This window comes from Hyaena hyaena, unplaced genomic scaffold, assembly GCF_003009895.1.
Source record: "Hyaena hyaena isolate Hyena2069 unplaced genomic scaffold, ASM300989v1 scaffold_104, whole genome shotgun sequence".
Taxonomy (NCBI): domain Eukaryota; kingdom Metazoa; phylum Chordata; class Mammalia; order Carnivora; family Hyaenidae; genus Hyaena; species Hyaena hyaena.
Genome location: NW_024080736.1, coordinates 3,108,851 through 3,130,580, shown reverse-complemented (window position 1 = coordinate 3,130,580; position 21,730 = coordinate 3,108,851). Strand labels below are relative to the sequence as shown.

General features: G+C 56.2%; 1 protein-coding gene across 2 annotated transcripts; it reads left to right on the top strand.

Moving 5' to 3' along the window:
- Positions 1-1,019: 1,019 nt before the first annotated feature.
- On the top strand, positions 1,020-21,393 carry LOC120234177 (angiotensin-converting enzyme). Of its 2 annotated transcripts, XM_039235895.1 has the most exons (25): positions 1,020-1,262; positions 1,828-1,995; positions 2,592-2,688; positions 3,407-3,550; positions 4,009-4,200; positions 4,764-4,861; positions 5,282-5,454; positions 5,847-6,070; positions 6,415-6,559; positions 6,849-6,947; positions 7,182-7,304; positions 7,643-7,854; positions 8,524-8,660; positions 9,935-10,093; positions 10,321-10,408; positions 12,612-12,755; positions 12,915-13,106; positions 14,520-14,617; positions 14,817-14,989; positions 16,897-17,120; positions 17,406-17,550; positions 17,791-17,889; positions 20,030-20,152; positions 20,497-20,684; positions 20,867-21,393. In XM_039235895.1, exons 1-25 carry the CDS (start codon positions 1,020-1,022, stop codon positions 21,094-21,096), a joined length of 3,918 nt encoding a protein of 1,305 aa, XP_039091826.1. In that variant the 3' UTR covers positions 21,097-21,393. The 2 variants fall into 2 exon arrangements, with proteins under 2 accessions (XP_039091826.1, XP_039091828.1); XM_039235897.1 differs by lacking the exons at positions 1,020-1,262; positions 1,828-1,995; positions 2,592-2,688; ... (7 more) ...; positions 7,182-7,304; positions 7,643-7,854 and adding an exon at positions 8,139-8,386 and having other exon boundaries at positions 20,867-21,096.
- The last annotated feature ends 337 nt before the right edge of the window (positions 21,394-21,730 follow it).

Sequence of the window (21,730 nt, the reverse complement as noted above, 5' to 3'; positions counted from 1 at the left end):
ACACGTGGATGAGACAGGCAAAGAATGAGGAGGAGTGTGCAGGCCTGAGGTGACTTGGAGCCAGCCACTCAACCTGTCTGAGTCTTCATTCATCTGTCAGTGAGGGGGTAATTCTCATCTGGAGGCTCATCTCATAGTTCTCAGAGGCTGCAGGTCTGTGTGGTTGTTGCTGTGTAAGCGACTGACAGCTTATGTCCCCAGTGGGAAGAGAGCATGTGTGCCAGCGCTCCTATGCCTCTATGCAAACCCGCCACAACAACCCCCTCCATTCTCCCTCCCTTTCCCGGTAGTCCCCCACCAGTGCCGAGGTGAGCCGGGGGCTCGCGGCATCTCGCAGCACCTCCCCGGGGCGCCTCCAGCCTCCAGCGCCGAAACTTTCCCCGCGGGTGCAGGCCACACCCCCTCCCCCCAAGGCCTGGCGGAGAAGCTGGACCGGGTGACTGATCATTAACCCCATCTCTGCTGCACCAGCGGCGCAGCGGACAGCTCCCCCACCTTGTCACTCGGGAACCCAGAGAGGCCTGGGGCGGTGAGGCCGGAAGACTGAGTCTCGGAGACCGCCGGGCTCCCGGGGGCCTGCGCAGAGGCTGGGTGATGGCAAGGAGAGGGCACCGTGTGCTGACTTGGGTGTTCCAGCAAACTGCTGGCTCCCGCAGCCTCGGAGGTGTGTGTGTGTGGAGGGGTCCCCCCTTTCCAGCTTCCTCTGTGAGAGCCTGACCTGAGCCCCCTCTGCCGCCGCCACCACCACCCCCACCCCCGCCCGGCTGCAGTTCGCAGGGGGGGCTGCCTTGGCCCCTCCCCGGGCAGTCGCCCCTGCCCGGGCGGGCCAGGAAGCGTCGGTCCCCGCCCCGCTCGGTTAGGCCCGTGTCGGGGAGACTTTGGAGCCGAGGAGGAAGCGCGGCGGGGCGGGGAGGTGGGGGTGTGTCGGAAGGCGGCGGCGGGGTTTTATAATCCGCAGGGCGGTCGCGGCGCGGGAGAAGGGGCAGCGCCGCGCCGCGCCGTGCACCGCGCACCGCGCCATGGGTGCCGCATCGGGCTGTCCCCTGCCGCTGCTGCTCCTGCTGCTGCTGCTGCTGCCGCTGCCGCCCGCCGCCCTGGCAATGGACCCCGAGCTGCATCCCGGAAACTTTTCCGCCGACGAGGCCGGGGCGCAGCTCTTCGTGAAGAGCTTCAACTCGAGCGCCGAGCTGGTGATGTACCAGAGCACGGTCGCTAGCTGGGAGTACGACACCAACATCACCGAGGAGAACGCGCAGCGCCAGGTGGGCGCTCGGGCCCGGGGCGGGGGCGGGGCCCGGACGCCCAATCACAGGCCTGCGGCCGGGCGCTGGGGGGCGAGAGGTCACAGCGGGGCGCGCGACCCCGACCCCCGAGCCGCGGGGACCTGGTGAAGACCCGCCGGCGCCCCCAGCCCCGCTCCGCCCCATCAGACGCGCGGCGGGTGCCCAGTACAAGCACCAAATGGATAAAGCTGGCTCCTCTGACCTCGTGGCAGCGCCCCGAGATGACCTCGGTTGGGTCAGCGTCAGTCCTCGCTGAAGGTGCCCACTTTGCTCTGGGCCCTCATCCTCTGTAGCCAAAACCTTACCCCTGTCCCAATGTTCCTGTCACTGCTCATCGCTGTCTTTACCCTCTCCTCCACCTGCCTCTTTTCTGGCCCCAGTTTCTGCTTCACTGCCCACCTTAGGCAGATTCCCCCAGTTCCTGACCCCGAAGGCCCAAAAGGAGAGAGCCGTGCTCCCGCAAGCCCCAGTCTCCAGCCGCCCGTGGTCTTCCTCCCCTTCCCCAGTGCCATGGCCTCCCCTGTATCCCCTCTGGTGCCCACAGGAGGAAGCAGCCCTGCTCAACCAGGAGTTTGCTGAGATCTGGGGCCAGAAGGCTAAGGACCTGTATGACCCAATCTGGCAGAACTTCAGTGACCCCGTCCTGCGAAGGGTCATCAGTGGTGTGCGCACCCTGGGCCCTGCCAACTTGCCTGTGGCAAAGCGGCAGCAGGTGGGCCTGGTGGACCTGAGGGGTGGAGGCAGAAATGGCCAGTGTGCCTTCCAGTGCTGCACTGTGGTGGTGGTGGTGGGAAGGGGCCTGGCAGGGAGGGACCCTGGGATCTGTGTGCACCCTGACAGTAGGGGAAGCCTCTGTAAGCACAGAATGGCTTCCTGGAACATTGATTTTTCTTGGAGATGGGGTATAGAAAGCAAAATTCAAGTAAACAGATGAAAAGGGGTTTTTCAAAATTTCTCCATAGTCTGGTTGGGTTAATGGGCTTCCTTAGAAAGACTGAGGAGGACTGAGAAGGCATCAAAGCCAGAGAGTGAGAGGCATTTGCCCTCACTGCAAGGCAGTAGCCAAGCTTGGACTTGAACCCCATCCCGAATTCTAAGGGCACTTTTTCCCCCTCCACAGGCTGCTTCCACTGGAAGGGGAATTGGTTTATTAGTGACCAGAAGTATTCTGAGTGCCACTGAGTGGCCTTGTCCAAGTCACATCCCCTCTCCAGGGCTCCTTTTCATCCTAGCAAAAAGAGGAGGGGGCGGCCAGATTATCTCTGGGGTCTGTTCACTGCTAAAATTTTCTCAACTCTCACTCCCCAGTACAACTCTCTGCTAAGCAACATGAACAGGATCTATTCCACGGCCAGGGTCTGCTACTATCCCAACAAGACTGCCATCTGCTGGTCCCTGGACCCAGGTATGGCTCTGTCCCTACTGTCTCTCTGTGCTGGGGCTTCCCGGCCCTTCCCCCACAGCCCCTGCTGCTCCCAGTAAGAGGGTGTGTTTAACAGGAGGGCCCATGGAGGGAGTGGGTAAATCCAAACCCAAAGGCACTGACCTCCATTTGGGGCTGGACTGTCAGATGCCCTCACACTCTTGCTTCTCTGGGCAAACTGATTTCTGAAACCTCCAGCCTCAGCTCCCACCCCCACCCCTTCCCAGACCCACCCCCGTGTGATTTGGCCACTCCCATACCCCCTAGCCTTCCTCTTGGCTGCCTGGTTTTCCCTTTCATGGATCCTCTCAGTCTCCCAAGAGCCCTCCACAGGCCTTAGACCCCTTGTGACTTCTGCTTATACCCTCCTCTTATCCCCCGACACCGCTACCGCCATCCACTCGGCAGCCTGAGGTTAGCCACTCCAACCAATAAGCCATGAAGGGTCTGTCTGGACTTGGGCCTCTGGATGTGTCCACCTTGTGTCCACCTCACTTCCCTAGGGACAAGGGCTCTTCTCGGGTGCTCTCTTTGTATAGCTCCCAGCCCCATCCCACCCAGCCCGTAGGCAGCCCTTGGCTTTGGGGGCATCACAATGTTGAGGAAGCAGGTAGAGATGGTGAAGACCAGCATGGGAGCTTTACTGAAGACTGTCGCTGCCTTCAAAGAAAGCGCCTGACCCCACTCACCTGTATCTCAGAGCTCACCCACATCATGGCTATATCAAGAAGCTACTCGGTGCTGCTCTATGCCTGGGAGGGCTGGCACAATGCTGTGGGCATCCCGCTGAAACCCCTGTACCAGAACTTCACTGCCCTCAGCAATGAGGCCTACAAGCAGGATGGTGAGTTTACCCACCCCATCCGTTGTGTGAGCGCTGCCCTTCCCAGACTGCAGCGTGCTCTCCCATCACCCACTGTCCCCACTGAGCCCAACCCCAGACAGAGCAGCTGTTGCGGTGACTCAGTACACTGACCCAAGGTCGTACAGAACCAGCTTGAGCCCCTTCTGCCTTCTTCTGGGCTGCTGACTGGCCCTCACACTAGCCCTCTTACCTGCTTTTCCTGTCATGCCTCGGAGCCTCGGCACTCATCTTTGCCTCTCCAGGATCTATTAAGCTAGAGTGGGAATGACCCCTAGTTGGAACTTCACAGAGCAGAGGTCCCCAGGCCATCTTTTCTAAGTAGCTGGCAGATACAAGGGCCACGCCAGGGGAGCGGCGGAGCCGTAGCTGGGCGGTGGAGGTGCCAGAGCCTTGGGCCTGAGCTGCACCCCAACGCCACCACTACCCCCTGCCACCAGGCTTCTCAGACACGGGGGCCTACTGGCGCTCCTGGTATGACTCGCCCACCTTCGTGGAGGATCTGGAACATCTCTACCATCAAGTAGAGCCCCTCTACCTGAACCTCCATGCCTATGTCCGCCGTGCACTGCACCGCCGATATGGGGACAAATACATCAACCTCAGGGGACCCATCCCTGCACACCTGCTGGGTAAGGACATTGCCTTGCCTCTATGCACGCCCCATGGATTGTCCTCCTCATGTGTCACATTTTAGAGCGCCATCCTGTCCATCCCCACACACGAGCCCACGTAGCTCACTCCATGACCCCACGTAGCAAGTGTCCCTTCTCATCACCATTACTGTTCCTACTTTTCCGACAGGGACTCTGAAGCTTGAGGTGTAGAAGTGACTTGGCAGAGGGCAGAGAACTAGCAAAAGGCAAAGCTAGGAATCCCATTGAAGACTTTGACTGCATCCAGTGGGGGAGGAATAAGATTATGCCCCAGCATGCAAGCCCTGTGGCCTTGCTTCAGGGTTGGGAGGCAGGGACCCCGGCACCACCAGGAAGGACCCCAGCAGCATCACGTGGGCTCACCCCGCCAACCCCAGGGATTCTGGAGCATTCAGGAGCCTGAGAGGGACTGGTGTGGGAGATGCCTAGTTCAGCCAGCCAAGTAGGGCCCAGGTGCCAGGGTCCCAGAGTGCTGCCCAGCGACAGACATGGGGATGCAGGCAGGGAGCTAAGCTGTCTGGCTCCCTTCCTCTGTCTAGGGGACATGTGGGCCCAGAGCTGGGACAACCTCTATGATCTGGTGGTGCCTTTCCCTAACAAGCCCAGTCTCGATGTGACCAGCACTATGGTGAAGAAGGTAAGTTTGGAGTTAGGCCAGGGTGGGGACAGCAAAAAGTAGTCAGAGGTGGGGAGGGGGCAGGAAGAAGTCATGTGAGGGAGATGGGTACAGAAGGGACCTCAGTCCCACCCTTTCCACAGAGCAGCAGCCTTGAGTGTGTGTACAAGCAGTGATCTGGGGTTTGTGTCCTGGGTGAGGGGCCAACCCCTCCCTCCAGGATCCCAGAGGTGGGGTGAGAGCGGCCATCTACTTTTGTTTATCCACTGTGGTTAGTAGGGGCCATGCCTCTGGGAAGAGAGGCCACAGAGCAGAGATGCCCTTCATGAGCAAGGAGCTGACCTGGGTGGGAGATCCCTAGACCTGCCCCCAAGGCAGCCACAGTGAGCTCCCACTCCTGGTCCCTGACCTGTATCTGCACCACCACCCCTCCCAAACCAGGGCTGGAACATTACGCACATGTTCCGAGTGGCAGAGGAATTCTTCACCTCCCTGGGGCTCTTGCCCATGCCTCCTGAGTTTTGGACAAGGTCCATGCTGGAGAAACCAACTGATGGGCGTCAGGTGGTGTGCCATGCCTCTGCCTGGGACTTCTACAACAGGAAAGACTTCAGGTCTAGACATGGGAGGGAAAAGGGGGATTTCTGGAGCTCTAGGAAGGGTGGGCAGCCTGGGCAAAGAAAAGCCAGTTCCCAGGCCCACCTCTACCCCAGCCCCAACACTGTCTGGTAGACTGGGTCAATTCCAAGGCCATTGGGCATATGAGACCCTCTCGGTCACCTTCCCCTAGTAGCTTTGCCAGGTAGCAACTCTGTACATTGGAACAGAGGACAAAGACCTGAATGCAGGCTGGGGCAGGGCAGAGGATGTGTATGTTTCCACCAGCTCCTTCAAGGTCCAGGACAGTGCCCTCCTGATTCCTTTCCCTCAGGTGCCAGCATCCCCATGTTCTAGCCCCCGCCCTTTCCTGTCCTTCACCCTCACCCTCGCCATCTCCCTGCCCCAGGATCAAGCAGTGCACGCGGGTCACTATGGACCAGCTGTCCACGGTGCACCACGAGATGGGCCACGTGCAGTACTATCTGCAGTACAAGGACCAGCCTGTATCCCTGCGCCAAGGAGCCAACCCTGGCTTCCACGAGGCCATCGGGGATGTGCTGGCGCTCTCCGTCTCCACTCCTGCACATCTGCACAAAATTGGCCTGCTGGACAATGTCAGCAATGACATGGGTATGGGGGGTGGAGAGGACCCAGCCCGGCCCTACCCAGACCCCACTCCATCCCACGGCAGGACTCAGCTTGCCCATGTTCCCACCTGCCCTTCCTGTTTCTCCCGCTCCGCCCCAGGTCAGACAGGTTTGGGGATCCACCCGGAGCCTCACAGCCCGCCCCGAGTCCCAACTGTACACTGCCCGAGGGCCCTCTTCCAAGCAAGGCTCCATGGCTGTGAAGGCCACCCTTCCTTTCTCTGCATCTGCCAGCCCCTCCTCCTGCTGGCTCCTGCCCAGGCCCACCCTGCCCTAGCTGGACCCCCTTCTCCCTCTGACCTCTCTTCTCATCTCATCTTCCGACAGAAAGTGACATCAATTACTTGTTAAAGATGGCACTGGAAAAAATTGCCTTCCTGCCCTTTGGCTACTTGGTGGACCAGTGGCGTTGGGGGGTCTTTAGTGGGCGAACCCCCCCTTCCCGCTACAACTTTGACTGGTGGTATCTCCGGTGAGCAAAGAGGGATCACCAAGGACCTAACCCCAAGCTTCCCTCCCCACTCTCCTGGACAACCAGGAGCCTCCTGCCTCCGGCCCCCCTCTCCACCCTTTCCCCACCTACACATTCTTTCCTGCCTAAAACTCCCTCCTCCAGGAAGTCTTCCCCAATTCACCAGGAGGGGAAGGGATGGCCCCAGTGGGAACGGTGGGAATGTCTGCTTTAGAGCGTTTTCTGCAAAGGCTAAATCAGCCCTCATGCAAGCCTTACATGCTAAGACAATTTAACCATCCTCTTCTAGAACCAAATATCAGGGGATCTGTGCTCCAATTGCCCGAAATGAAACACACTTTGATGCCGGAGCTAAGTTTCATGTCCCAAATGTAACACCGTACATCAGGTATTACTGCCCTCCCCCCGCCACCTAGTTCTCAGGGCTTGTCCCCATGCTCTTCTGCCCCCCTCCCACATCCGTGGGCCTGGAATTTAAAGTGGGCCTCTCCCTGGAGCCAGGCTTGTTTTTCCCTTCTCCCCCAAGGCATCCCCCGGTCTGGCCTCTACCCTGTAGGGAGCTGGATGGTGCCCGAGCGAGGGTTCCCCACCATCCCCCCTAACGCCCAGCCTGTACCTGCAGGTACTTTGTGAGTTTTGTGCTGCAGTTCCAGTTCCATCAAGCCCTGTGCAAGGAGGCAGGCCATCAGGGCCCACTGCACAAGTGTGACATCTACCAGTCCACCCAGGCGGGGGCCAAGCTCCGGTATGTGGGGGGGACAAAGGGCAAGGGGGAGGTGAGGGGAGAAGGGGGAGGAAGACGTGTCTAAAAGGCAACTGGCTGCTCATGGGAAAATCACAGGGCCCTGCTGGTGGAGGGAGCCTTTCTTCCCTCCCACCCACTCCTTCCTCGCAAGTATTTACTCTGGGCCTTCTGGCTGGCAAGAGACAAGACATGTCCCTGTCCCCTTCCCAGAGCTCCTGGTCCCCAGCGTCTTCATGTTGCTGTTCTTGCAGGCCAGTGGGGGACAGAGGGGGGCCAAGGACCAGTACTAGATGCTGGCCTGTGCCCCCTGTGCCCACAGTGCCCACCCTGCCTGACAGGGAGGCGCTGCGGTCAGGCTCCTCACGGCCCTGGCAGGAGGTGCTAAAGGAGGCGATTGGCTCAGACACCCTGGACGCTCAGCCGCTGCTCAACTACTTCCAGCCGGTCAGCCAGTGGCTGCAGGAGCAGAATCAGCGCAACGGCGAGGTGCTGGGGTGGCCAGAATACCAGTGGCGGCCACCGGTGCCCAACAATTACCCACAGGACATTGGTAAAGCCCTGATGGGGGATGGGGTGGGCTGCTAAAGCAACTCCCCGATTCTGAACTCTGGACCCAGGCCCATGGTTCCTGGTTCCTGGTGAGCTGCTCCCAGCTCTGCCTCAGCGCCCTGCCCTGAAGGGCCATGCAGTGCCCTTCGCTCATGACAGCACCATGGGGTAGGAACGGGCATGTCTCCTTTCCAGCATTCTAGGGAGGGTGTGCCCAGATCTGAGGCCCCCCCAGGGGCAGGCTGGCAGGCACCCTGCTCTGTGAGGTCACATTGCAGGCTCCATTCTTATTGGCCAGGAGGCTGTGGCTACAGGGCTGTGCTCTCCCGCGGCCATGGGCCAAGGTTGGGCTGCTCCAGGACTGCCCAGCCTCTTCCTTCTCCTGCTCTGCTGTGGGCACCCCACGCTGGTCCCCAGCCAAGAGGCCACCCACCAGGTGACAACCAACCAGGGAACAACCAGCCAGGCAACAACCAGCAGCCAGACAACAACTCGCCAGACAACAACCAGCAGCCAGACAACCCAGAGCCCAAGTGGGACCGGCTGGGGGGCGGGGCGGGGTCTGAGGGGGCAGGTGAGGAGGGAGAGGCAGGGGCAGTGGCAGGCTTGGGCCCACCCGCAGCAGAGGGCAAGGGGAGGCCTGTCTGTTTGCCTCTACTCTGTCCCACAGGCCTGGTGACCGATGAGGTGGAGGCCAGAAAGTTTGTGGAGGAGTATGACCGGAGATCCCAGGTGATACTGAACGAGTATGCTGAGGCTAACTGGAACTATAACACCAACATCACCACCGAGGCCAGCAAGATCCTGGTAGGGGCCCTTTCCGTGCCCCCCCATACACACACATACACACACACACACACACACACACACACAGCACATGCGCCTGCTCCTCCCCACCAGGGACCACTCCTCAAAACCCAAGACAGAGCAGGCTGCCCCCTCCCCCCGACTCAGTATGTGTGTTGGGGGGTTGGGAGGCTGTCAGGATGTATGAAAATTCCAGAGGGAATATTTAAAATAATACTCAGCTTCAGATTTGGGTGGGCAAGTACTCAATTCCTAAAGAAGTTGTCTCTCATTAATAAGCAGTCTGTTGTTAGCAAGAGAATGATTTGTACATAGGGGTGCCTGGGTGACTCAGTCCATTAAGTGGTCAGCTTCGGGTCAGTGGTCAGGTCATGATCTCACAGGTCGAGAGTTCGAGCGCCTCGTCGGGCTCTGTGCTGACAGCTGAGAGGCTGGAGCCTGCTTTGGGTTCTGTGTCTCCCTCTCTCTCTGCCCCTCCCCGACTCACACTCTCTTTCTCTTTCTCTATCAAAAATAAATAAACATTAAAAATTTTTTTTAATGATTTGTACATAAATAAGCAATGGTAAGGGTGGATTTGTAGATTGAAAGTCCCTGTTTGCCACCGCAGCAAGGACTAGCTTCCCTGCGCCCCACTCCACCTGTGTGGTGAGGACAGATTATACCAAGGTGAGCCCCCGGGGAACTAGCATTTCTTTTCTTCTTTTTTTAAAATGTTTTCTTATTTTTGGGCTGTCAGCACACAGCCTGACTCGGGGCTCCAACAACTGCAAGATCATGACCTGAGCTGGAGTCAGATGCTTAAGTGACTGAGCCACCCAGGCGCCCCAAGAACTAGCATTTCTTGAAGACCATTGTGTGTGCTGGCCACAGTTCCTTGGCACTTCCCATCTACTGCCTCATTTACTCCTCAGTAGCCCTGCAAAAACCAGTGATCTTATTCCCATTTTACACATGGGACCCTGAAGCTCAGAGAGGCCACAGAACTAATGCAACCTGTCTGTCTGCTAACAAAACACAGGATGGGCTTCCCTTCTCTTCCCCATAGTCTTACGTGACTATGGCTATCTGTTGAAGGGCACAGACTGCATCCAGGACCTTGCAGACAGTCCAGGTTGAAGAGGGTCTTTGCTGCAAAGCCAAAGGCTTGATAAAACTCCCCCGCTCCACTGCACCCCTCAGTCCCTTCCATTCCCCCTATGACAGCCCCTCCTCAGAGGCCTCTCCAAAGCTCCTGGGCCTCATGCCACGGTCCACCCCCACTTTGCCTTCAGCTGCAGAAGAACATACAGATGGCAAACCACACCTTGAAGTTCGGCACCTGGGCCAGGCAGTTTGATGTGACCAGCTTTCAGAATGACAGCATTAAGCGGATGATGAAGAAGATTCAGGACCTAGAGCGGGCAGCACTGCCTCCCAAGGAGCTGGAGGAGGTATGTGGCTTGTGGGGAGCAAGAGGGAAAGATCCAAGGTCAGGACCAGGTCCTACCTCGGGGTCTGGCCTTCAGGCTGCTTCCTCCCTCTTCCGCTGTGTGTCATGACATCTGCCATGTTGACGTACACCTATATGCTCCCCCAGCTCCATAGCACCCCCTGCCCATGATGGTGCCTGGGGCAGAACAGGTAGCAAAGGGGTGCAGCCTCTCTTCTTCTCCTGCAGTACAACCAGATCCTGCTGGACATGGAAACCACTTACAGCGTGGCCTCTGTGTGCCATGACAATGGCACTTGTCTGCAGCTGGAGCCTGGTGAGGGCATGTGGGGAGTGAGAGGGAGGGTGGGGGAGGTTGAGTTTGACCGTGTTAGGGATGCTGGACCATGGAACAGGGGTCAGTGCACCCAGGAGATTCCCTCCTCTGTTTTCCCCCAGGGGGCGCTTCTCTGCCACCACTTAGAAGGGGCAAGGCCCTCCCTTGGACCTGCCCATCTGCTCCTTCTAGGAACCCTCTAGATTCCTCTGTGTGCTCTCCTCTTCAGAGTAGGAGGTACCTCAGATTTGTCTGACCAGTGCTTAGACGCCCAACTACAGATAGTAACTCTAAGCACCTTCCTTCCTCCACCCTGTCCATGTCTTCCCCACCTTCCCTGGCCCCCCTCCCTCCACCTCCTCCCCTAAACTGAAGCCACAGCTCAGAGAACCCACTTGCCGCCAGAAGGAGTACACCAGCTCTCGCCCGTCCCCTTTCTCTCTCCACACTGGCTGGTCCTTCTCACCTTTCCCTTTTTGGAAACCTCACCCTGGACACCCAAGTACCTAACTGGAAGGTACTCTCCTCCCTCCTGACCCACCCTCCCAAGGGTTGGGGAGCCAGAGGCATAAACATTCTTGCTGAGGAATTATTACCCAGAAACCATCTCTTCCTGGCCCTCCGCCCAACACCCACATTAGAACAATGACAAATAGAAGGGGAAATGGAAAATAAACAGGAGAGAGAGACGATTTTCCTGAGACAGGGTTTGGTCTACGGTTTGTATATATGGGTAAGCACGCAACGCATGGCGGAGACATATGTGTGCCTGCGTGTATGTGTGTGTGTGTGTGTGTGTGTGTGTGTGTGTGTGTGTTTATGAAGAGCATTAAAGGGAGCTCAGCCTTTAGCCTCCCTCCCCCTATCAATTAGCCTCTTAACCCAGGCCCGGGCCATGAAAGCACTGCCATTAGTAAAACTAAGAAGCACCCACAAAACACAATGCTCACATCAGCAGACGGCAGAGGTGAAGTTCTCAAAATACATTATTTCTCCTAAACAGAACTAATTTGAATGTACTTCATTCTCTGTGAGAAGTAGATATCACAAGCCATGTTCTGGAAGAGGGAGAGAGTAGGAGTCAGATAGTGAGGTGTGGGGGGCCCTGAATGTTGTCCTCAGTCCAGGTGGGCAGAAAGGGAAGGCACCACTGGTCTGTGTGAGCCTACCCAATTGACACACAAGCTCAGGCCGTGCTCACCTCAGCTCTAAGAAGTGCACATCAGCTCCGCATCATCTATGTTGAGGAGGCTACACGCACAGTCCCATGGCTGTGACAGGACACAGACCCAGGACTTCAGGCTCCCTGATGACGCTGGGATGGCTTTCTGTACTCTGCCTTCACAGCTATCCTTTTATTCAGTCCGGTTCACTAACAGTTAGCAAAAGGTCCCCCGGGCCCTGTGAGGACTCAAAGACCAACCAGGCTCACTCCCTGCTCACGGCCTCGTACTCCTGTTTGTTTTTTACACCCCGTGAGTGCTGGATTATCCCCATTTTAAAGACAGGGAGGGCCACCTGGTGACTCAGTTGGTTTAGCATCCAGCTTTGGCTCAGGTCATGATCTCGCGGTTCGTGGGCTGAAGCCCCATGGGTTCCAGCTCAGAGCCTGGAGCCTGCTTCAGATTCTGTGTCTCCCTCTCTCTCTACCGCCTCCCCCCCCCCCCCACTCACGCTCTGTCTCTCTGTCTCTCAAAAATAAGTTTAAAAAATGTTTAAAGCTAGGGAAAAGGGGGTTCCGTGACTTGCAAGGCAGTTTTGGGGTCAGTGGGAGACTAGATAAGATCTCAGGTTTTGTGTCACCAAGCCATTTGTCCCTCCCACAGAGAGGTTGCAGGAATCAGGGGGGAGCAGCAGCCCTGAAGTCTGGGTGTGTGCCTGGCTGGGCGACTCCCTGGCTGGGAGGGCCTGCCATGTCACCAGGACACTGATGTGCAAACCAGAGCACCCCTCCCAAGGCTGCTGCAGCCCTGAGGTGGTGTGCACGCTGCAAGCAGCCCCAGGGCCACCCACCCTGTAAGCCTTTGTGGAAAGGGCACCACCCTTTCTAAAGTTTTTACTAAACTCACTGCCTGTACAGGCCTTTTGACATAAACTCACCAGTTTTGTCCCAGTTCCAAACTCTCATGACTAAGTTCACCATACAGGAGGTGGGAGGTGAGCCCAGGGCTGGAGGCTCAAGCCACACATCCCCTCCCCCCAGATCTGACGAATCTGATGGCCACATCCCGGAAACATGAAGATCTGTTATGGGCCTGGAAGAGCTGGCGAGACAAGGTGGGGAGAGCAATCCTCCCCTTTTTCCCCAAATATGTGGAACTTGCCAACAAGGCCGCAAAGCTCAATGGTGAGTCTCTCTGGCCAAGATCACTGGCTCTCTGGGGCCCTCAGAAGGCTCCTCTGAGCCCCTAAACTTGGCGAGAAGGAGGCCCCTAGAGGAGGTGGGGCGGAGGGTGCTCAGGGAATGGTCAGGTGTTGAGAGAGCCTGACTGTGGCCCCTCTGCAGGCTACGAAGATGCAGGTGACTCCTGGAGAGCCATGTACGAAATGCCATCCTTGGAGCAAGACCTGGAGCAGCTTTACCAGGAGCTGCAGCCGCTGTACCTGAACCTGCATGCCTACGTGCGCCGGGCCCTGCACCGCCACTACGGGCCCCAGCACATCAACCTGGAGGGCCCCATTCCCGCTCACCTGCTGGGTGAGCACAAGTACTGGGCCTGGGGTGGGGGTGGGGCACAGACACGGATGAGGGAGGGCGGGGCCAGTGCTGTCCACATGGCAGAGGGCAGGCTGGGTGGGATGTTAGAATGGAGCATCAGGTGGAGAGAGAATGTGAGTCTGGAGAGAATGTCGCTAGGGCTGGGTAGGGGGTGTGTGGCAGCTGGGTGCAGGGAGACCCTTGCTTGCATTTGGCACATTTGCTACAGAACCACGTGGTGCAAGTCACCATGGGTGGAGCAGCGGGAGAATTCATAATATCATCAAGGGAGACCATATGACCATGATGCTAGGGCAGGGGTGGTGAGGAAGGGGCTGGGGATGAGAAGTAAACACAAGCGTGCACACACACACACACAGACACACACACACACGCACACACACGCAGGACGTGGCACATGAGCAGAGTCTTGAAATATGAGAGATTCTGGGGCATCTGGGTGGCTCAGTTGGTTAAGCACCCAACTTCAGCTCAGGTCATAATCTCACTCAATAAGTTTTGAGTTCCACATTGGGCTCGCTGCTGTCAGTGCAGATCCTGCTTCAGATCCTGGGCCCCCCTCTCTGCCCTTCCCTGCTCGAATGTGTGCTCTTGCTCTCTCCCTCAAAAATTAAAAATTTTTTTAAAAAATTTAAAGATGGGCAGTTCTGACAGATGGAAAAGGTAGTGGTAGGGAGTTAGAAGGGCAAACACAGCACTCAGGCGAAGGGGAGTTGGGAGAACAGAGAATATTGAGAGTGTAGATTCATCCCAACTTTTGGACCCTTGTTTTTTTCAGGGGTTGTAAACTCAAATGCTCTGAATGAATGAAGTAGGCAGTGGAAGATGATGAGGACTGGCAGGGACTGGAGCAAAGTGGAGGCTCCCAGGTTCCTGTCCCTGTCGGGGCACAGAGAACACATCCCTGGGGGGTTCGTTTCTGTGAGCAGAGAGGCCAGACAGGGCCACAGACTGCCAACCATGAGGGAGACCCCAGAACCTCATCCAGCTTTGGGTCTAGTTCCTGCTCAGTCTCTAGGGTCCTTGGAGCCCAAGAGACCAGCCATCCTTGATCCAGAATGTCAGAGTGGACATCAGCTTGATGACTGAAAAACACAGACCCCAGAAAAAGGAAGCATTATGCCCAAGTGGCCCCCAGATTGGGGGCAGAGCCGGGGCTTAAAACTCAGCCCCTGGCACTCAAAACAGGTCATGACCTTGTGAGCTGGATGTGCAGGCTAAAAACAATGTATGTCAAATGCCCAGCACAGTTTGCAAACAGCAGGTGCTTGGGATATACTTATGATCATAAGGTCTGGGATCTGGTTCCTTTTCCATGGGTGATGGTACTGAGTCTAAGAAATAACATCTCTCTCTCCTCTCTCTGCCTTCTCTTCCCCTACCTGCCTCCAGGCAACATGTGGGCTCAGACCTGGTCCAACATCTATGACTTGGTGGTGCCTTTCCCTTCAGCCCCCAAGATAGATGCCACGGAGGCCATGATAAAGCAGGTGCACATGGGCCCCTCATCACATTTCTCCTCCTTCAGGGAAGCCCCAAGGCACAGGGTAGGGGGAACCTCTGCCTTGGTGGGAGAAGGCCTCTGCTTCAGGAATTCCCTCTGGCTGGGTCCTCTCCTAACCCCCACCCTGACAGTATACAGTCTGTCCCCACAGTCCCCAGGTTTGGCAGAGCTCCCTCTGCTTGTAGGGCTGGACACCCAGAAAGATGTTTGAGGAAGCGGACAATTTCTTTACCTCCCTGGGGCTGCTGCCCGTGCCCTTTGAGTTCTGGAACAAGTCAATGCTGGAGAAGCCGACTGATGGGCGGGAAGTAGTGTGCCACGCCTCTGCCTGGGACTTCTACAATGGCAAAGACTTCAGGTGTGTCCAGGTTGCAGCCAGGGGACCTTATCCTGAGCTCAGTGGGCTAGGAGATGAGCCAGGTACAGCTTCCACTATTGTCCCTGCAGCCAGAGTGAGCAGAAACAAGTACAGGGGCCAGAGCTTAGCATGGAGGGTCAAGAGCATTGGGCTTGGCCTCAGGTTGGCCATTGGTTTCTGGCAGGGGAGCCTTGTCTACCAGGTGAGGGTCTTCTCAAGCACTGACCAGCTTTGTTAGCATGGTTAGTGCCCAAGGTCCCAGTCCTGGGTGAGCACTGTGAGAGCTGCTCAGCCTTCCCTCATTCTGGGGTGGCCTCTGCCTACAGCTGGCCATCTCCCTGTGTCTTGACACAGACAGGTACATGAGAACATGGGAGGCTTTGCACAGATCCATCTTCACCATTGGCAGAGGCTCAGAAGCTGTCTTCATTGGAAGAAAGTTGTCTATTGCTGCAAAGACAGATGCACAAACCACCCCAAAACTTAGTGGCATAGAACAACCATTTGTTTATATTTGTGGCTTTATCAGTCAGGAGTGTAGGCAACATGCAGTGGAAATGGCTTTGTCCCTGCTGTGCAATGATGGAGACCTCAGCTGGGGTAGCTCTGATGGCTGGTAATGGTAGGGTAGCTCAGTGAGGCCATGTGTCTGGGGTCTTGGTTCTGGCTCTTGTTGGGTTCCTCGGTTTTTCTCCATGTGGCACATGCTGGGACAGGAAGCTTCAATTGGCTTCTGTACTCACATGTTGAGTCCTCAGACGGGGATGACTGGAGCAGCTGGGGGTTGATGGGAACATCTTTCTCCAGGCTAGCATGGGCTTCCTCCCAGTATGACAGTCAGGCAGTCAGATTTCTTACCTGGCAGTCAGCATCCCCCAGAAAGAAAGCAAGAACAGCCAGGTTTCTTAAAGGCTAAATCCAAAACTGGCACAGTGTCACTTCGGCCACATTTTCTTAGCTAAAGCAAGTCACAAAGTCAATATAGATGTAAAGAAGAAAAAAAAAAGACCCCACCTCTTGGGAGAAGTGGCAAAGATTATCTGTCACTATTGATGAAGTGTCTTCTAGTAAGAGTGGATACAGAGACACTAGAACAAACCAGTTAAGAGTTCACGGGATTGCCTATCCTTGGGCCCTTCCTTCAAACGCGTGAGGACTGCAGCTGTAAGGCTGGATGTACAGAATCAGGGGGATGGGAGCCTGTTTTGGAGTTTTCCTTGTAAGGGGAGTCATAGGAGAAGGTAGGAAGACCCCAACACCACCCTGGCGTAACCAGGATGCCAGGAAACTCTTGCCATCCCAATACAATGGCAGAAAAATGGGGTCAACTGCACTGAAGGGCTTTGGTTAGATCCAAGGGAAAATTGCATCAGCTCACAAAAGAGAATGAGGAAGGATCAAGGGGGAAGTGGGACCTCTGGTATGGACAACTCTACAGATGTCATTTCAGTCCTAACCACATAAGTCCTGGGTGAATGTGTTTGCTGGTATCGGGCACATGGGATGCAGAAAAGCTCAGAATAACTGTTGTTCCCTTCAGGAAGCCTAAGTCTTAGAAAAGACAAAATGTGTGCATGAAAAACCCCAGGACCCACATTCTAGAAAGGTCTGCACTAATCATAACTGAGTGTGATGCCTCAGTTATCCCTCTCAAGCAAGTACTTTGCAGTCAGAAAGCAACATGGCAGTAAGGGCTGGAGTGATTCAGGGAAGTTGGAGAGGAATGGCCTAAATGACCACACTGTAGAAGCTTCTGACCCTGAGATTCCCTTTGTTGGGCTTACTCCATGCATCCTTTGGTTTTCCTTCCCATAATGCTGTGTTCCCTGCATATAGTATTGATGCGGGTCTGCTTTGTATGTGGTAAGGACAGCAGGTCCATTTGCCCCACCCCCTCCGTGTTCCAGGATCAAGCAGTGCACCACTGTGAACATGGAGGACCTGGTGGTGGCCCATCATGAAATGGGCCACATACAGTATTTCATGCAGTACAAGGACTTGCCTGTGACCTTCCGGGAGGGTGCCAACCCTGGCTTTCACGAGGCCATTGGAGATGTGCTGGCCCTCTCGGTGTCTACCCCCAAGCACCTCCACAGTATCAACCTGCTGAGTAGCGAGGGTGGCGGCTATGGTGAGAGAGGAACGGGAAGTCCTGGTGGGCAGAGGGACTAAGAAGGGGCAGTGAGCTTGGGAGGCTGGGAGAGGGGACTTGATGGCTCACAGGCAGAGGTTGGGACAGAACAGTGGGGAATAAGGAGGGTGAGCAAAGAAGATGGAACTCCTATACCAGCCCAAGAGGCAGGTCGTTAGACCCAGAGAGGCACAGAGCCCACTGTCCCCTCTCCACCCACTGCACACCCATCATGTGGCGGGAGGCAGGCAGAGATCTGGTGACCAGGCTCCCTTCCCTTGGCAGAACAAGACATCAATTTTCTGATGAAGATGGCACTCGACAAGATCGCCTTTGTCCCCTTCAGCTATCTCGTCGACCAGTGGCGCTGGAGGGTATTTGATGGAAGCATCACCAAGGAGAACTACAACCAAGAGTGGTGGAACCTCAGGTCCTAGAATGACCCTGTGGGGATGTGGGTTCAGAGGGGGGGTCTCCATGGTGTCTGTGTGTGTGAGTGTGTGTTTAAGTGATGAGGTGCACAGGAGGTGATTGTGCACAGAGGCACACCAGAATCTGGACTGTCCAGTGTAACCCCTGGGGCAAGATCCACCCTTTATCTCAAAAACACCAACTCTTCCTGACTTGATTCTCCCCAAATCCTCCCTCCAATGTATCTTTCCCTTGACAGGCTGAAGTACCAGGGCCTCTGCCCCCCAGTGGCCCGGTCTCAAGGTGACTTTGACCCAGGGGCCAAGTTCCACGTTCCTTCAAGTGTGCCTTATATCAGGTAAAGGAGAAGGGAAGAGGCCATTGAATATTCAAAGTGCCATTGCTGTCCTGTGAGGAGCTACCTGTCTGGGGGACCTGGCTGCATGGCACACTGCTCCTAGGCCACTCACCTGCCATCAAGGCTCGTTGTTTCACACTTTTGATGTGATGAGAGCCTCTACGCTTGAGGCAGTTGAAAACAGAAACTCTACTATAATTGGCTAATGGTTACAAGACCTTGGTTGGATAGTTAACATTATTAACCATGACCCATGACCCATGGCTAGATCATGAGTTAAGCACTGTTTTCTTTGTTTTGTTTTGTTTTTAAACAAGATTGTGATTCCGTTACTATATAGTCAACGTACTGCCTATGATATAATTTGAATTGTACCTGGAAGACCTTCTACACACTAAAACTAGAGTTAGAGACCCAATTGGATTGGAAGGCTGTGTTGTTAGGAGTATGGAGTCACAGGCTTGGGGTCAGGGAGAACTGGATTCAAGTCTTGTCTCCACTTCTTTGTTTCCTTAAGCAAATTTTTCAGTGTCTGTGAGCATCAGTTTCTTCACCTGTGAAATCCCATTTCACAAGATTGTATAGCAGAACTTAACGTCTTAGCATACTAATACAGAGCATGGTCAGGAAATGGTGACCATAACCCACCGTATGAAATTACATTCTTTCTTTAAAGTTTCTATTTATTTATTTATTTATTTATTTTGAAAAGACAGAGACTACACGAGTGGGGGGAGGGGCAGGGAGAGAGAGAGAATCCCAAGCAAGCTCCACAGTGCTTGATGTGGGGCTTGAACTTACAAAGCCGTGGGATCATGACCTTAGCCAAAACCAGGAGTTGGACGCTTAACTGACTGAGCCACCCAGACGCCCCTGAAGTTATACTCTTAACTGGGATGTGTAAACACACCAGTGCTGTGAGTCACGTAGCCAGAGTGTGGAGGTGTCCAGCCCTTCCCTTCTGCCTGCTGCAGGAGAGCACTTACTAAGGGCTAGGAAGTGTAATTGTAGGATCTGGGGCCCTCCTGGGAGAGAAGGGTCTGAGGACACCTGAGGGGAGGGTCTAGGTGTCCCTGAGCTGCAGATGGCCCAGGCCACTTGTGAGGCAAGGCAGAGGGCAGTGAGGGCTGTCCTAGTAAGGCTGTGGCCACTGTGTGCCACCTGTGGTCCCTGAAGCCCAGAGAGGGAGGGCTCGTGCTCACTGTGCCCACCTTCCCACCCTAGCACCTGGCATGATGTCAGCATATAGTCAGGATGTAATAAAGAAGTGTGGGGCGGGTGAGTTATGTTTCCACTGTCTAGGAAGGGAGAGAAAGCCTGCTCAGATGTTTCAGAGAGCAGCTGTGGGCAGGGGACCAAAGGGGATCCAAAGGCCCCTCGGAACAGATCCAACCTAGACAGCACACCAGGATGACCTGTGAGGAGGGCTACCACCTGCCTTCTCCATTGGTTTCCTGGCTTCCAAGCTGGCATTCGCTTTCACGTGGAATCCAGGCCCAAGTGATGGTTAGCTTCTGAGCTTAGTGTAGATAATTCTCCAGGGCAGGGTTGGGCAAAGGAGACACAGTCCAAATTCTGACCAGCAACCTTGGCAAAGCGCTTTTAAGAAATGCCAGGAAAGTCAGTGGCAGATGGCTTGTGCCCAACATTCAAAGTGGGAGGCCAGCACTGCTGGTTTGGGACATTCTGAACCAAGTGCGGAGAGGTGGCTCTGGCCTTGACCTGCAGATTTGTACCAGGGAACCCCTGCTGTTTGGGAATCATTTGCGCTGACTCCCCTGCCCAAACCACACTGCCAGAGGCATGAGACCCTTGAGGCAACACCTGGCCTCTACTTACATCCACCCCAGGGATGGAGACCTCACTGCCTTACAAGCAACTGGCCAGATCTTTGAAGGGATCTGCCCTGACCCTTCTCACCCATGAGTGATCCCCAGAGCTCCTCAGAACAAGTCCTCCCGAGACATGGAGGGAGCCTCACAGGTGGGAGGCATAGAAACGGGGGGCCTTGATGGCCCTGAAGACCAGAGGGTGAGCTCCCAGCGACACCCGGGCTGCAGTGGAAGGTGATGGGCAACTGGAGCTAGGTGGCACAGGTCCTCAACCACCCCACCCCATGCCATGCTTCCCTCCACTCCAGGTACTTCGTCGGCTTTGTCATTCAGTTCCAGTTCCACGAGGCTCTGTGTCAGGCAGCTGGCCACAAGGGGCCCTTGCACACATGTGACATCTACCAGTCTAAGGAGGCAGGGAAGCGCCTGGCGTGAGTCTTTTCTGGCTTTGTTTTGATCGTTTCCCACACTCTGACTCCAGTGGGGCTCTTCTGGGAAAATCTGCCATTTTGATGCCTGGGCTGGGGATCCCAGGTGGAGCCTGTGCCAGACCTTAATGTGCCACCCCAGTGGGGAACTAGAGCCCTCTGGACCCCTGCCATCCCTCCCCCACTCCCATCGCGCACCCCTGGGACCTGCTCAAGACTTTCCAATCCCAAAGGAGGTTTAGGCCAGAAGAGAGGGATATGGAGGGTTGGAATCAGGCTGTGGCAGGAGCAGCGAGCCTCCCCACCTGTCCTTCTGACTCCGTGTCCCTTCTCTGGCGCTCCCCCAGGGATGCTATGAAACTAGGCTTCAGTAAGCCATGGCCAGAAGCCATGAAGCTGATCACAGGCCAGACCAACATGTCTGCGTCCGCCATGATGAACTACTTCAAGCCGCTGCTGGACTGGCTCCTCACTGAGAATGGGCGGCACGGGGAGAAGCTGGGCTGGCCTCAGTACAACTGGACGCCAAACTCTGGTACCACACCCCATCCCCCTCAGCCCCAGGCCAGCCCCCTCCCCAGTTCAGGCAGACTGCAGTCCAGCCTCAGAGCAAGAACAGGGAAGCCAGCCTGACCGAGTCCCGGCCCTGCCCGCCGACCTGTGGGCTGCCTACCCACAGCCTGCCCATCGCCTGCTCTCCTTGCTTCCCCTGCCCAGCTAACTCGGAAGGCCCCATCCCGGGTAATGGCCGTGTCAACTTCCTGGGCCTGGACCTGGAGGAGCAGCAGGCCCGTGTGGGCCAGTGGGTACTGCTTTTCCTGGGCATCGTCCTGCTGGTGGCCACCATAGGCCTCACCCAGCGGCTCTTCAGCATCCGCCAGCACAGACTCCACCGGTCCCACCGCGGGCCCCAGTTTGGCTCCGAGGTGGAGCTGAGACACTCCTGAGATGACCAGGCTGGGCTGGGCCTGCCAGGGAGCTTCCGCCACTAAGAGACCAGATTGGGGGCGTGGGAGCGTGGGCAGAGGACCCACCGCTCTTCTCACGGCTCACCCCAGCCAGCCCCCCTCCTCCCACCCTGTTACCCCCCCCCCCACACCACGTCTCGAGTCCTGTGCTGACCATCCGCCCTCCAGACAGCAACCCCCCCGGCCCCTGCCCCCTAGTCCTTGGGCAGCAGGCCGCCTAACATGGAGCCCCCTCCTAGTCTCTCTGCAAATACGATTAAAGGACCTGCCTCCCCATCTGAGTCTGTGTCCCTCATGTGGAAGCCAGGGACAGGGACTGGGATGCTCTCCCACCTCCTGGCAGTCAAGTGGGTCACTTCACTGGGCATCTTCATCCTCCTCCAAGAAGAGCCTGGGAAAATGCCCTGGAGCTCTGGCCCCAGCACCCACCTCTAGCCCCGGCAGTCAGCCAGTGTCCTGCCATGGCCAGCAGCCCCTTCCCAGCCTCGGCACCAACCCAACAGGACTCTGGGAAGCAAAGAGGGAGGGAGCAGCCATTCTGGGCTTCTGGCCTTCCATTTCCACGTGCTTTGGAAGCCCTGCCCCAGCTTTCCCATAAATGGCAGGTCCTTTC

Excerpts from the sequence above, each read along its gene's own strand:
- LOC120234177 (XM_039235895.1), top strand. The coding sequence starts at position 1,020 with ATGGGTGCCGCATCGGGCTGTCCCCTGCCGCTGCTGCTCCTGCTGCTG. Across the intron at positions 14,618-14,816 it reads CGGAGGCCATGATAAAGCAG|GGCTGGACACCCAGAAAGAT; the intron begins GTGCACATGGGC and ends CTCTGCTTGTAG. Across the intron at positions 20,685-20,866 it reads CAACTGGACGCCAAACTCTG|CTAACTCGGAAGGCCCCATC; the intron begins GTACCACACCCC and ends TCCCCTGCCCAG.